The sequence below is a fragment of the Myodes glareolus genome, chromosome 13, assembly GCF_982192425.1.
Source record: "Myodes glareolus chromosome 13, mMyoGla1.1, whole genome shotgun sequence".
Classification (NCBI taxonomy): Eukaryota; Metazoa; Chordata; class Mammalia; order Rodentia; family Cricetidae; genus Myodes; species Myodes glareolus.
Genome location: NC_142038.1, coordinates 40,782,808 through 40,796,858, shown reverse-complemented (window position 1 = coordinate 40,796,858; position 14,051 = coordinate 40,782,808). Strand labels below are relative to the sequence as shown.

The 14,051-nt window shown below is 38.4% G+C and overlaps 1 protein-coding gene across 6 annotated transcripts in view; it reads left to right on the top strand.

Moving 5' to 3' along the window:
- Ap3s1 (adaptor related protein complex 3 subunit sigma 1) overlaps nt 1-14,051 on the top strand; it is a 46,450-nt gene that overhangs the window by 14,570 nt on the left and 17,829 nt on the right. For all 6 annotated transcript variants that reach the window (XM_085699896.1, XM_085699894.1, XM_085699898.2 and 3 more), the window contains exon 3: nt 204-315. In XM_085699896.1, coding sequence (XP_085556022.1) covers nt 204-315 — 112 coding nt within the window. The remainder of the gene's footprint in view (nt 1-203; nt 316-14,051) is intronic.

Below are 14,051 nucleotides of genomic sequence, written 5' to 3'. Positions count from 1 at the left end.
AATTAAGTACTGGCTTCTTTTACTTGATATTTCTGAAGAAAATTGCTGTCTTAATCTACTTAGCTTCTGAAGTTTACTTGAACGCTATGCCATTGTTACATTCTGTTTTACAAAAGGTCTTAACAAATGCCATTTTGCTTGAGCTAATGAAGTGTTCTGCATTTTGTTCTACATCACTTTAATTACTTTGTTTTGTCATTTAGATTAATCGGAGGCTCTGACAACAAGCTGATTTATAGACATTATGCAACACTATATTTTGTCTTCTGTGTGGATTCCTCAGAAAGTGAACTTGGCATTTTAGACCTAATTCAAGTAAGTTAACAGTTAACATCTTAACTACCTTTAATTACTTTTTTTGATTATATTTTTGTAAACTTAAGATTCAAACTCTATAAAATGATGGTTTGCTTGATAAGTGTTCCATAGTTGATATTGGGTGGGTATGCTGTCACATATTACCTGACAAATCATTTTAGGAGAAAGATTTATTTTGGCTCAGAGTTCTGAAGGTTCAGTCTGCCAGCTGCTCCATCCCATTGCATGTCCATGGCAAAGCAGTAGCGTGGCGGAAGAGCATGGCAGAGGAGGGCTGTTGTCCTCGTGGCGGTTGGGAAGCAAAAGGGCCAGGGACAAGATGAACATTTCAAAGACTCCTCCAGTGGCCCCTTTCCTCCAGCCAGGGTCCACCTCTTGGTAGACTGTTTAGCTGAGAACTTGTAAGTAGATTATTTCACCTAGAAAGACGGTACCCTCATAATCCAGTTCAAACCATATCAAGGGATGTAGAAACTAATCTGTTTAGGACTAATTACAACTAATTTCGTCATGCCTTTTCTGTTCGTGTGAGTTACTGCAAGGAGCCCAAGACTCTGATTCTGTCTGCATATGTCCAAATCTGACCCTGAAGACTTAACTCTCCCAGGCTTCTGAAAAGCTTTTGTAGTGACCATAGAACTCAAGGCCAGTCATAAGAAAACGGATATTTTAAACCTCATCCGTTAATATTTCTTTGATGCTTTAAATTAAATCTTGCTTTTTTACTGCCTTCAACTTTCAACAAGTTGTATGTGTGTGCCTGTGTGTGTGCCTGTGTGTGCGCGCATGTGTGCTTTTTCATTTTATTGAGCCTAGAGATGTTGCATTTGTTTCTTCCAGCATATTTTCTCTTAAAACATCTCTAGATTTCATCTCCTGTTATTAGACTAGTCTGAATTTAGTCATTTTCATCTCTTTCTACCTTCCATGCCTTGGGGATTTTGTCAGCAACTGTCAAGGCTTTGAGATTGTCCTCCATTTGCAAGTTAAGTTGCTAAATTGACCTTACAACCTACAGTATAAAGACCTACAGTGTAAAGACCTACAGTGTAAAGACCTACAGTGTAAAGACCTACAGTGTAAAGACCTACAGTGTAAAGACCTACAGTGTAAAGACCTACAGTGTAAAGACCTACAGTATAAAGACCTACAGTATAAAGAATGGCAGCAAAAGATGAGACGTGGGCTTGCATTACCAGCAGCAGGAGCATTATTCAGAAAACACCCCGATCCACACTAACATTTGCCTGCACTCGTTCTCAGTCTCAGAGGATGCTGTGAAGGAGCCAGCACCCCAATTGCTCATCACACGGGTGGGGGACCACAAACTTAGGGAGCTGACTTTCTTTATAATGGGTAAATCATGTCTGCTCTTGGGAGAACAAGATTCTCTTTAAGGGAGAAAGTAAACTTATCCTTTGCTGTGGAGGAAGACACTATTTTTCCAAGACTGTTTATCAGTGTGACAGATTTGAAAAGATAGTCCAAGACACTGATAACAATTGCTCTGAAGACAGTACAAGACACAGAGAGCGATTGCCTCTGTTCACAGGATTGCACAAATTTAAAATCTGTAGACTTTTCAGAGTTGCTTCTTACTCACTAGTATTCAGTACAGGACTGCGTGTGTGAAAGTTCTTGGGGAATTTGGAGTTTACACGCACAACATTCCGTAGCCTTATGTCTTCAGACCGGGAACTACACTCCTTCAGAGTTTGCCTTCTGCCCCAGCTTTCTGTTCATGCAAATCAGTCTGTCCTCTCAGTCTCGGTTTCTTCTCTCAGCTGCCTTCATATTTTCCATGTTTCTGTGTCCCTCTGGTTTTAACATCTGGCGTGTTTTTCACTTTTCCTAGTCCTGCCTGGGTCTTACTTGTCTTTATTCAGTTTAGATTTCATGGATAGTCACAGTACGCATAGCCTTCTATGCACTTAATTCCCTGCCTGTGCTCCTACGTTTGGAAGTATGTTGAAGAAAAGCACAATCCTATTTACTGCTCACGTCAGACCACTGATGTCAGGAAATCCTTAGTGCTGCCCACTAATCATAGTTCATCTGTGGTCCACTTTTTCACCCTGACATCACTTCCTCTAAACTAGCAAGACGTCACGTCCTAGAGCACTAACAACGTGGAAGCAGTGAGAAGAGAACGCTGGCCAGCTCTTGCTGTCGACCTGCCTGTCTGTTCTGTGTTGTGTAGAGGCTGCACTCACTGCTCCTAGCTGAGGAACCAGGCTGTTTAGTCTCACTTCTCTTCTCAGCACCCCCACAGCTCTTCTAAATCATTCCCTCAGCCAGCACTGTGTTCTCCCACCTTTACTCCCCTTCTGTCACTGACATTATTTCTTTCTCTCCTTTGACAACAAAATACGTAGTTATAAAAATATATCTGGAACCCTTTTTGCTCTCTTGCACTATTGTTTCTGAGTTGCAAGGCTCTTAGCAGTCTTCCTCTGCTTGATTCAGTTTGCTCACTTGTGATGAGTACTTTCTCTACGGGATTTCGAGGGTATGTTCTTCCCTGGTTTTCGTCCGTCATCTTTAGTTACTTCATTGTGGCCTTGTCATCTCACCTACCTCTAGTTGTTGATAATGTCATAGGGTTCTGTCTTGGGTATCTTCTCTTTTTGTTGCTTTATTCCTTTTCTAAGGTTATTTTATCCAAATATGATTTGTTTTGGTGGTACCAAATTTAATCTTTAGCCCAGAGCTTTTCTTTGAATAAATAACTTTGAAGCCCAATTTCCTTCTGGACTTCTCCTCTTGGGTGTTAAAGATCTCAAATTTCCTGTGTCCCTCTCTGAGGTAGATCTGAAATCTGTATTTCCTATAGTTTTTGTCTTATTGTTAGCAACAACTTCACTCTTCCAGTGCGGTAGTCGGAACCTGAGTATTTTCTTGTCCTTAGGTCTCACTCTCTGCACCTTGCCTTTATCTTGGGCACATCCTTGCCTGACCACTTACTACCTTCTTTGCTGTTACCACTTGGTTCAGGCCACTACAGTTAATTTGTATTCTGGCAGTTTCCTGGCTGTTCTCCCTGCTTCTGCTGTTTTGGGTCCTTACTTGGTGCATCAGTAAGAAGCCATTGCAGTATGCCACACCTCATACCTTTTATCCTAGACTCTCCATAGCCTCCTGGAGTAAATGTACCACATTTGCATGTCTGTCATAGGCTACCCAAGAGCCTGTGTGTTCTACTCCCCCACCCCCATTGCTTATCTTCCTTCTGTCTCCAACTCACACGCTAAGCTTCTTGCTGATCTAACAAGCAGACTTCTACTTCAGACTTTGTACTTGCTGACTTCTGTACCTGGAATGTTCTTTCATTTGGTACCCACTTGGCTGGCTCCATATCATTCTTCCAGATTTTGACCCAGATACTACCTTTTCAATATGGAAATCTCTGGCCATGGTTTCTAAAATTTCCCTCTACATTTCTAACATACATCTGTATTTTGTTTTCCTTAGCACACGTTACCATTTTATATGCCATATGGTTGACATACTTTGTTAATCATTTACTGCAAATAGAATAAAAGCTCTATGGAAGCCTGGAGGTTTTGGTATTTACTGACTTATCTACCAGAACTTTCTGTTGCATTGCATTATTATCGTTGATTTATCTCATACAAAGAATAGTGGATCTTCAAGAAATAATTGTTTGATGAAAGGATTTAATATCCATATAAAGTATACAGTATAAAATAATTGACAATAAAGCCTAAAGTTTAGTTAGAATAGTTATACTGAAAATGAAATATAGCTATGACTACATATTATTGACATTTTCTTATCTGAGTTTTGCTTGATGTGCTAATTTATGAGAATCATTAAGACACACACATATATACTGTATATATATAATTATATATATATATATATATTTAGGACTTTGTATTTTCAGTTTGTATGTAGTCCCATCTCTAAAAACTAAAGAAAGAAGAAGAAAAGTGTGGCGCGCTGCTTGACCAGCAAGCAAGAACGACCATGAAATCGAGGATTCTTCCCAAATCACACTTTATTGGAGCCTCTCGGTTGAAGGGATAGCGTGGAACGAGAGAGAAAGAGAGAGAGAGAGAGACAGAGACAGAGACAGGGAGAGCGAGAGAGAGAGCGCGAAAGCCTCTCAAACCTGTAATTCTGTTTTGTTTGTTTGGTTTTTTTGTTTGTTTCTTTTTTTTTTAATTTAAGACAGAGTCTCATTATGTAATTCTGGCTGGCCTCATGCTTAGTAGATAGGTCAGGCTGGTATTGAACTCACAGAGAGCAGTCTGCCTCTGCCTCTGCCTCATGAGTGCTGGGATTAAAGGTGTGTACTACCATACTTGACAAGTGTGTGATTCTTTTTTGTTTGTCCTAAGATGTATCTTATTTTTATTTATATGTCTATGCACATGCGTATGAGTCCCCAAGGAAGCCAGGAAAGTGTTGGGGCACCTGGAACTGGAGTCACAGGCAGTTGTGATCTGCCTAATGTGGATTCTGAGAGAGCCTTAACTGTTCTTAACTGCTGATCTATCGCTCTAGCTCCCAAGGCTTTAATTTCTTACACTGGTTTTTGAGTATCTTGGCAGGTATCAGTTACACGAGACCACAGAGTAATCATGGTAAGCATTTGCTATGTGTCTGTTTATTCTTTCTTTCTTCATTCCTTTCTTCCTAAATTGGTGGTGGTGGTGAAAAATAATGATTTTAAGATAGACATATGATAAATGAAGTGCAATCCTAATTAGTCTTAATAATAAAAACCCAGAGTCAGATACCAGGGTAAAAGCTGAAAGATCAGAGAAGTAAAGGAGTGGCCACAATCACCTCTCACTTCTGATTCCTCGGACTGAAAAGGCCAGCTCCTGTCTACACCCTGCCTTTTCACTTCCTTTCTCTGCTTCATCATATCACTTTCTGTCTCCTGTCCGTACAGATCTCCAGACGTCTATGGTTAACTTGTGGCTAGCTCCGCCCTCTGATCTTCAGGCAAGCTTTATTTGCCAGAACACAAACAAAATATCTCATTTCCCCCGTTTTTGTCTAAAATAAAAAGGAGTTATAACTAACATAGAAAAACTATATGCAATAAGTATAATAACTATATACAAATATACACAGGTTAGAGCAAGAGACTCTTAATCTCAGGGTCATGGGTTCGAGCCCCATGTTGGGCACCATTTGTAATCGGACGTTTCTCTCCAGCCCTCCAGTTCCCGAATAACCACTCAGATTTATTTATAATAATAATATATTAATTATAAATCATTGGCCGATGGCTCAGGCTTATTAGTAGCTAGCTCTTACATTTAAATTAACTCATTTCTATTAATCTAAGAATTGCCACATGGCCATGGTGTTACCAGTCAGGCATGTTGTACCTTGGGTAACTAAATAGCGTCTCCCAGACTCTGCTTTTCTCTCATATCTCTGCTTGCATTTCCTTCCTAGCTCTATCCTGCCTTGCCATAGGCCAAAGCAGCTTTATTTATCAACCAATAAGAGCAACACAAATTTACAGTGTACAGAAAGACATCACACAGCAGATAAAGTTGAATATAATTTAAAAATAATATTTAAAGCTCTAAGCAGAGACTTCAAAGAAAGTTTGAGCCTGCAATAACTGCTTAAGATCCTTGGTTATTTGTTCTTTTAACTCTGAGAACCATTAAAGAATCACCATTTTGTTTCCCTGTATACTTTCCTAGTAAAGAAAGAGAAGACAGTTTTTGGTTTTATATGGCTTGGTGACAGAAAAGGAATGATCCGGACTATATATTGCATTGCCTTCTAACTGAGTTCTTTATGACACTAATTTATTTGATATATAATTATAGCTTTATTTTAAGACTGTGTCTCTGAAGAGAATAATTTTCTGTTTCTCTGTTGACTATCCATGACTGAAGAGAATGGTAGAGACGTGCTACATTAAAGTACTGGTTTTTAATGAATGGCTATGGTAGCCACTCATTAGAGTCTCTAGAGTTAAGAAAAAGAGAAAGAACTCCTTTAAAATTCAGTCTGCTTTATTGAGAAAGATTAAAATGGATTTGAATTTCCTTAGAAGTAAAGAAGAACTCTGTGCTCTGTGCCTTAGGCTTTGATTTTGGATACTGTGACACATCTACAGGACAGCTGTCACATCTCAGAAGGGAGGGAGAGGAGAAGAATCGTGCCTCAGAACTGAAGCAATTCTGTCCTGTGCTTTTGGAAAAGGAAAACGTGTTTTACTAATGTTTTTGACTCTATTTCTCAAACAATAGTAACTTTGGTGGTGGTAGCAGTTGAATTTTGTGTGTGTGTGTGTGTGTGTGTGTGTGTGTGTGTGTGTGATTAAACTCAGAGCCTTACATGTGCTAACCATGTTCCACTCTGACAATTTGTTTTGATATTAGATAAAATACAGAAAAGAGTATTTCAGGAGAGTCGTATCATTTTGCTTACTATAAAAGCAGACTTAGAGGAGCTGGGGAGATGGCTTGGTGGTTAAAAGGCACTCTTGCAGAGTTCACAGTTCAGTTTCTAGCACCTACCTTCACTGTCACACACCTGCCTGTAGCTGTAAATGGAACTTTCTTAACCCAGCCAGCTGTTCCCAAATACCTGATGACTGCTTCCCAAATTACCAAACAGAGGAGGCTTACTATAAATTATAAATGCTCAGCCAATAGTTCAGGCTTTATTACTAACCATCTGAAACTTGTTAAGTTAACCCATATTCCTTATTTACACTCTGTCACGTGGTGGTACCTTTATTAGCATGGCACATTCATCTCTTGTGCACCCTCTGCATCTGGCTGGTGACTCCTAACTTCAGCTCTTCTCCTTCCCATCATCTTTAGTCTGGTCACCCTGCCTATACTTCCTACCTGGCTACCAGTCAGCATTTTATTAAACCTATCCAAGTGACAAATCTTTACAGGGTACAAGAGAATTATCCCACAGCAGGTAACTCTACCTCAAAAGGGTCCAACACCCTCTTTTTGCTTCCTGAGACACCCACACAGGAGATACACACTCATACGGATACTACCCATGAATGTACAAAAATAAAAATAAAATTCCAAAAAAAAACTAGAGCTATTTTTATAAGACCTTTGGCATATTACGCATCAACTTACTGTGTTACCAAAAAAAGAAAAGGTTTGTAATTTACCTAACAGGTAGTAAGTCTGTCATTACCTTGAACATGTTCGTGTCTTTGCTCTTGGTTACCAGTTGTTTTATTGCTTAAGAGGGAGTGCTAACTGTGTGAGCCAGTTGCCAGGATAACATAGTCGAGTGAGCAAAGATGATTGAGGAGCTCATCATTTTTGCTTCTTTCACCAGACAGCTCTTCAGAGCTTTTTGGAACTGGTTTTCTTGATTGTTTTCACCCTGTGGTTGTGAGACTACAACTCTAATGTAAAAAATTAAAAGTGGAAAATGAGAAACTTGTTCTTGCATGTTCCATAGAGAATAAAGAAAATGCCAGTTTATCTCTTACTAAGCATATACTTGTAATTTTCTTGCTTCAAGTATTTAAAAAATACTATTCAAACAATCATGAAAAATACATATTTTGTGCAAAGATTTGGTGTTCTCACAGTGTGCTTGTGTCCCTGGTGTGACTTCCATGCTGTGTAAAGTCTGGAAGAAACATTTAAGCACACTCTGTGGACTTAGGCCATTGCGTCACTCGCTGGGGCGGGAACTTCTGTTCTTTAACTGCTCATGCGTTGATAGAAAGAGTAGCCTTCCTTATTCCTTTTTACAAAATCTTCGTTTTTGAGACAGTTTCTATATAGTCCTGGTTGTCCTGGAACACTGTGTAGACTGGACTTGCCTCAAACTCAGAGTTCCTCCTTCCTCTGCCTCCCGAGTGATGGAATTAAAGGCGTGCCCCCCCCCACACCAGGCCTCTTTTCTGTTCTTGATATGCTATTCTAATGTGATGACTGAGCGTATGGAATAGCCAGCCTTAAGAGTCTTTTCTGTTGCTGCATGTGTACACTGGAAATGTTAAAATATTTACACAGTAAGAACAAGTTCATTAAATATTAATGTTGGGTCGTTTGAGTTATTTATAAGCCGTCACACTATCCTCAATTTGTATATTGCCACAGAGATAATGGAAGCGTAATAATGGATAATTCCAAATTTTTTGCTGTGGTTTTCTGTACTACATTTAGTAGTTACCACAGCATTGACCTGGTTCATTTGTAGTGGAAACATTGAGTATAGTTAGGAAGAACTGCGGTGTTGGGATATTTTCAATTTAAAGTTCCATGTGTAATATTGCCACAATTACAGCACTGCTAGCCTAGCTTTTATGAGATTATTTCATTTGTGGATACTGTGCTAAATTAATATAATATTCATGAAGTTACTTAATCTCTATAGACCTGGGGATTTTTTTTGTGTCTATAAAATGTACTTCTTTTGAAAATGCTGCTTATAGAGTTGATAGGCTTGTTAAAAAGGTCAATGAATTCAGCAGTATAGTATCTCGTATTAAAAGTGTTCAGACTTTGCTATGTACTAGGTATACAACCTTTGACCCTAATTTTCTTCTAGTGGGGAAATAATACCAAATAGGTGTGAGCATTGAAAAGACATCCTGTATAATGTCTGTGATGTTTCAGTTAACACTTTTCATCAAATAACTTTTTATAAGAAAGGAATATAAAGGCTGACTTAGTACACAAATTGAATTGATAATTCTTTTATTGTCTTATTTTTAGAAATATTTATACATCTTTTTTCCTATATGCTATATAATGTCTTAGGATGAGTTTTACAAGTGACACATATCCTACGAAGGGCTTAGCTGAAGAGATGGTTTAGTTATTTTTACAGAAGACCCAAGTTCAGTTCTCAGTGCACACATCAGAGTGGCCCAAACTGCCTGTGACTTCAGCTCTAAAAGACTGGACACTGTCTCCTGGCCTCTTTAGGCACTGTACTCACACACGTATGATGGCTGAGACTGCTCGCTTGTTCCTGGCTGCTCAGACCAGAAATAATCACACAAATACTGTATTAGCTACAACATTGCTTGGCCAATCACTTAAGCACATTGCTAGCTAGCTCCTATATCTTAAATTAACCCATTTTCATTATTTTGTTTTTTATAACACGAGGCTCATGGCTTACTCATAAGGTTTCCGGGCATCTGTCTCCTTCAGTGGCTACATGATGTCTCCCTGACTCCACCTACTTTCTCATCTATTCCTACCTTTACTCTATTCTGCCTTGCCATAGGACCAAAGCAGCTTTATTCATTAACAAAACACATTCACAGCATACAGAGGGGAATACCACATCATGCATCACATGTGTGTATACACACACACACACACAATTAAAAATAATTTTTTTTAAAAATAGTAAGCTTAATTGGGGCAACTGATAAGCAAAGAATACTGAGCTGAAAATGATCTCCTTTTATCCTATAGAAAATTATGCTGAAGTGGATGTTCCTGCTCTGTGGAATTGCCTGGTGCCATGCGCTAACGGGGCTGTCCCCACCTCTGTCATTTCCTCTTCTATAATGAGGGTGGCTTGAAAGCATTCTTGTTAGTGGGTGATAGATACACTCTTTAAAACTGGGTCTATCTAGGTTTAGAATCCACTTGTTTTTAAAAGATTGGGAAAGCCAACTACCTAGTTAGTATTAAAGGACTGTGGATAGTTACATTCCTCTGTTGAGATGAACTCAACCTCTGGTCACATGGGAAGGTAAGTTCCCATGCATTTCCTTATGACGAAAGGAATGCTGGCCTGTGGGCTTCCATTATGAGCAGTCTAGAGGGGATGTTTCAGGAATCATTTCAGGACAATTTTGCCGCCTATATTGTTAATCAGAATATTTTAAGCTTTCCATTTTTAGTGAAAATATGTATTTATGTATGCATGCATGTATGTGTTTGTATGTAAACCAGAAAATGTTTTTATAAACACTTTAAATTAGAATTGCTCAGATTCCTTAAATCTCTTCCCTATCTTGTTTCTATGGTTGAAATGGCTATTTTTCAGTAATTAGAAATGTTATGATCACTTAGATTTTATATTTCACCTGTTCAGATGTGGTGATAGCTACTTCTCTAGTTTACATACTGTGTTGCTGCCTCAGTCTTGGAATATCAACATCATCACAGTAGTATGAATTAGGTCTTCGCTAATGTAACAATTGTCTAACTTTGGGGAAATTATTTAGCTTCAATTTTTAATTTACAGATTTTTTTCCTGTAGCTGTCTAAGCACATATCTCCCAGCTGTATTTTATACTAGTATATAAGCAGCCTGCATGTAGTGTGGACTATAACACATCCATCATTACTACTCCCAGTAACTGAAGCAGTTAGGCCGCACATTTGGGGCTGGAAACCACAAAAGTTTATTCTCTTGTATTCAATGAAAATTTCAGAAAAACATGAGCTATTGTTACTTTTTGTTGAATTGGACATTAGATAGATGTATTGCTTCCTGGTATAGAATGGTTGGTTTTTAAGTTAAAGAATTGAACATAGGGCTGGAGAGATGGCTCAGAGGTTAAGAGCATTACCTGCTCTTCCAAAGGTCCTGAGTTCAATTCCCAGCAACCACATGGTGGCTCACAACCATCTGTAATGAGGTCTGGTGCCCTCTTCTGGCCTGCAAGCATGCACGCAGACAGAATATTGCATACATAATAAATAAATAAATAAATAAATAAATAAATAAATAAATAAGTAAAATTAAAAAAAAAAAGAATTGAACATAGAGGAAAGTACCCTTTGGGTAATTAAAAAACAAAACCTTTTCTAAAAATTAAAAGTATTGTTATACTTATTGATTGACTGTACACATAGTAGCAGATGTGTGTGTGTGTGTGCTGTGTTGTGTGTGTGGAGGTCAGAGGGCAACTTCCCGGGTTTCTCTCCCTGCCGTGTTGTTTGCAGGGTTGAGCTCAGGCTGTCGTTTATGATAAGTGTCCATCCGTACCCCTGAGCCATCTTGCTGACCTTTTAAAGAGTTTTTTAAAGTTGGAATTATTTTATACTTGCAAAAAAAATGATCTACACAGTACAAAGAATTCTTGCATACCATATATATGTATATATATACACACACATACATACAATACATACATATATATTTATTCCGACCCCCCTGAATTTAACATCTTCCATAATTATAGTATAATTACTAAAATTAGGGAGCTGAGGGCCTTAGCTTGTTCCTGAAATCCTGATCCTCTGGAGCCCAAGCAGGAATATCTGAGTTCTAGGACAAGAACTTGGCTGTATAGCAGAAAATGTCTCAAAAAGTAAAAAGAAACTGCCACAAAATAAGAAAATGAATATAAATACACTACTTTGTGAAATCTGTATACCTTGTTTAAAATTTGCCAGTTGTATTTTTAATGTAGTTTTTCCTCCAGGATGGATACAAGCTGTGTCTCTAGTCTTCAGGTTTCCTTAGTCTCCTTTAAAGGTTCCTCGTCTGTGTCCTCCACTTCCTGTTTTTCATACCTTGTCCTTTGAAGAGTGCTGGCCTGTTAGTTTGTGGATGGCCACCCTCACGGTCTGCTTGGTGTTATGTTCTTACTTCTTAGTGCTTCCTATCAGGACGAAAGGTGTGCCAATTTATTCCTTTTCATTAGGGCATTTATTCCAGTCACTTGGTTAAGATGGGCCTACAGGTTTGTCCACCATAAATTCTGTTTCCCTTTGTGCTCGTAAGTATCTTACAGAAATATTTGTTATAAAATTACACAAGCTTTTATTCTGTATGTATTTGCTCATTAGTTTTAGCAGCCATTGACAATTTTCCCTCAAACATTGCTTACCCAAGTAGTGATGTTTTCCATCTTGCCTTCTGCAGTTTTTCCGGGTTGAATCCTGTTGTTGTTTAAAGATTATAAATACTTGTTAGTCCTATTCTGTTTTCTTTTTTAATCAAGAAATCAGTTGTACTGTATTTAGTTATAAATGGAAGAGTAATTTTCAAGGCAAAATATCATTTTAAAAATTAACTGTTTAGAAGCTTAAAAATAGTTTCACAATTTGTATCAATATAAGTTTTGCTTTTGTGGTGCTGGGCAATACAAATTTTTAAAAAATGTTCTTATAAGTAGCTTTTATACTAAAGTATTCAGAGACTTCATTCATTTTTAAATTAATATTTGATTTATTGCTTATAAATTGCAACTAGTTCTTCCTTAACTTCTGAAGTCAGTGTATAAAGCACATGTAAATGCAGAGACTGTAACATAATGGGACTCCTGTAGCACAAGCAGCCATTGTTGTACACAGCATCACAGAAACTCGGGTTAGTAGGGGCCGGGGCAGCACTTTTACAGATGGGTATTAGCTCAGCTCCATTAACACAGCACCACGGAGAAAAAGGAGTGACTGGGTCTTAAACTGAATTTATGTTTAATATATTTTACATTTAAACACTTACATATTTAGACTTTCTCAGACTCTTATTTTCCTTAATTCAGTTATTAAAGCTAATGTCTTAAATATTCTGATAACATATTTATGAGTTTAGTCAAGCTTCCTTTACTTTTCATTTGAGTTGTGTTAAGTGCACAGTCACCATCTCTAGTGTCTAGTGTCCACCATCGCTGAGTAAGTGCTACCTGTACACCTTAAACCCCGTGTTGAGAACGTTGTGAAAAGCATATGCAGCAGTGGTGTGTGCTGGAGAGTGTGTAGATGATGCTTTACTCGTAGCTCTCCTTCATCTTACTCTGTCTTCCTTGGTTTTCTTAGGCATTCAGTATTTAGTGATAATTATTGGCTTCAGCAAACCTAAACCAAAATGTATTTCTTAAGGATATCTGAGCCAGGCAGTGGTGGCCCAGGCCTTTAATCCCAGCATTTGGAAGGCAGAGACAGGTGGATCTCTGTGAGTTCAAGGCCAGCCTGGTCTACAGAGCAAGTTTCAAGATAACCAGAACTACATGGAGTAAGCTTGTCTTGAAAAACCAAATCAAAACCAGAACAACAACAAAAATGTGACTAAAGAATGTTTATATTGCTTGGAATAGTATCAGAATTCTTAGATTTTTATCTCCTGTTCTTCCACTGAGGATACAAAGAGGCCAGAGCAGACAGATAGACAAAGAGAGACTATTTGAGTTTGGGACAGGTGCTTCTATGAACCTCAGAGTTGGCTTGAAACTCTGCATGCAGCCCAGATCGGCCTTGGATTTACAGCCCTGCTCCCTCGGGCCTCACAAATGCTTGGTTGTAGCTGTACGCCCCTAGGTTTGATCATTTCTTTTGTTTTGTGTTGTTTTAGAGCAGGGTCTCACGCAGTAACCACCTAGTCTGGAATTCACCATGGATTTCATACTGGTCTTGAACTCCTGACAGTCCTCTTCCTCAGCCTCCCGAGTGCTGTGGTTCCAGGCGTGTGCTAACACCTAGCCCTTTTCACTGTATAACATGTCAGTTTTACCTTTTACTTCATTATTTGTAGATCCAAACCAACTGGATTTATTTCTCATATATTTTAACAGAAGTTCCTAATTGCAGACAGAAAATCCTTTCTTAACCTAGAAGCCCTAAGAGGTTGGCCGCATAACCGCTATTGTTTGGGGTTGTTTTATGACATTTGTTTTTATAGCTCCTGAGCACATTTTTATTTACCCATCTGTGTGTGTATTTTAACAATAGCCAAGGTATGATGCAGTGCCTTCTTTTATGAGAAGCCTTCATTTATGTTCAAAGCAGTTTATAGCTACTCATTTTATTATTATGACAACCTTA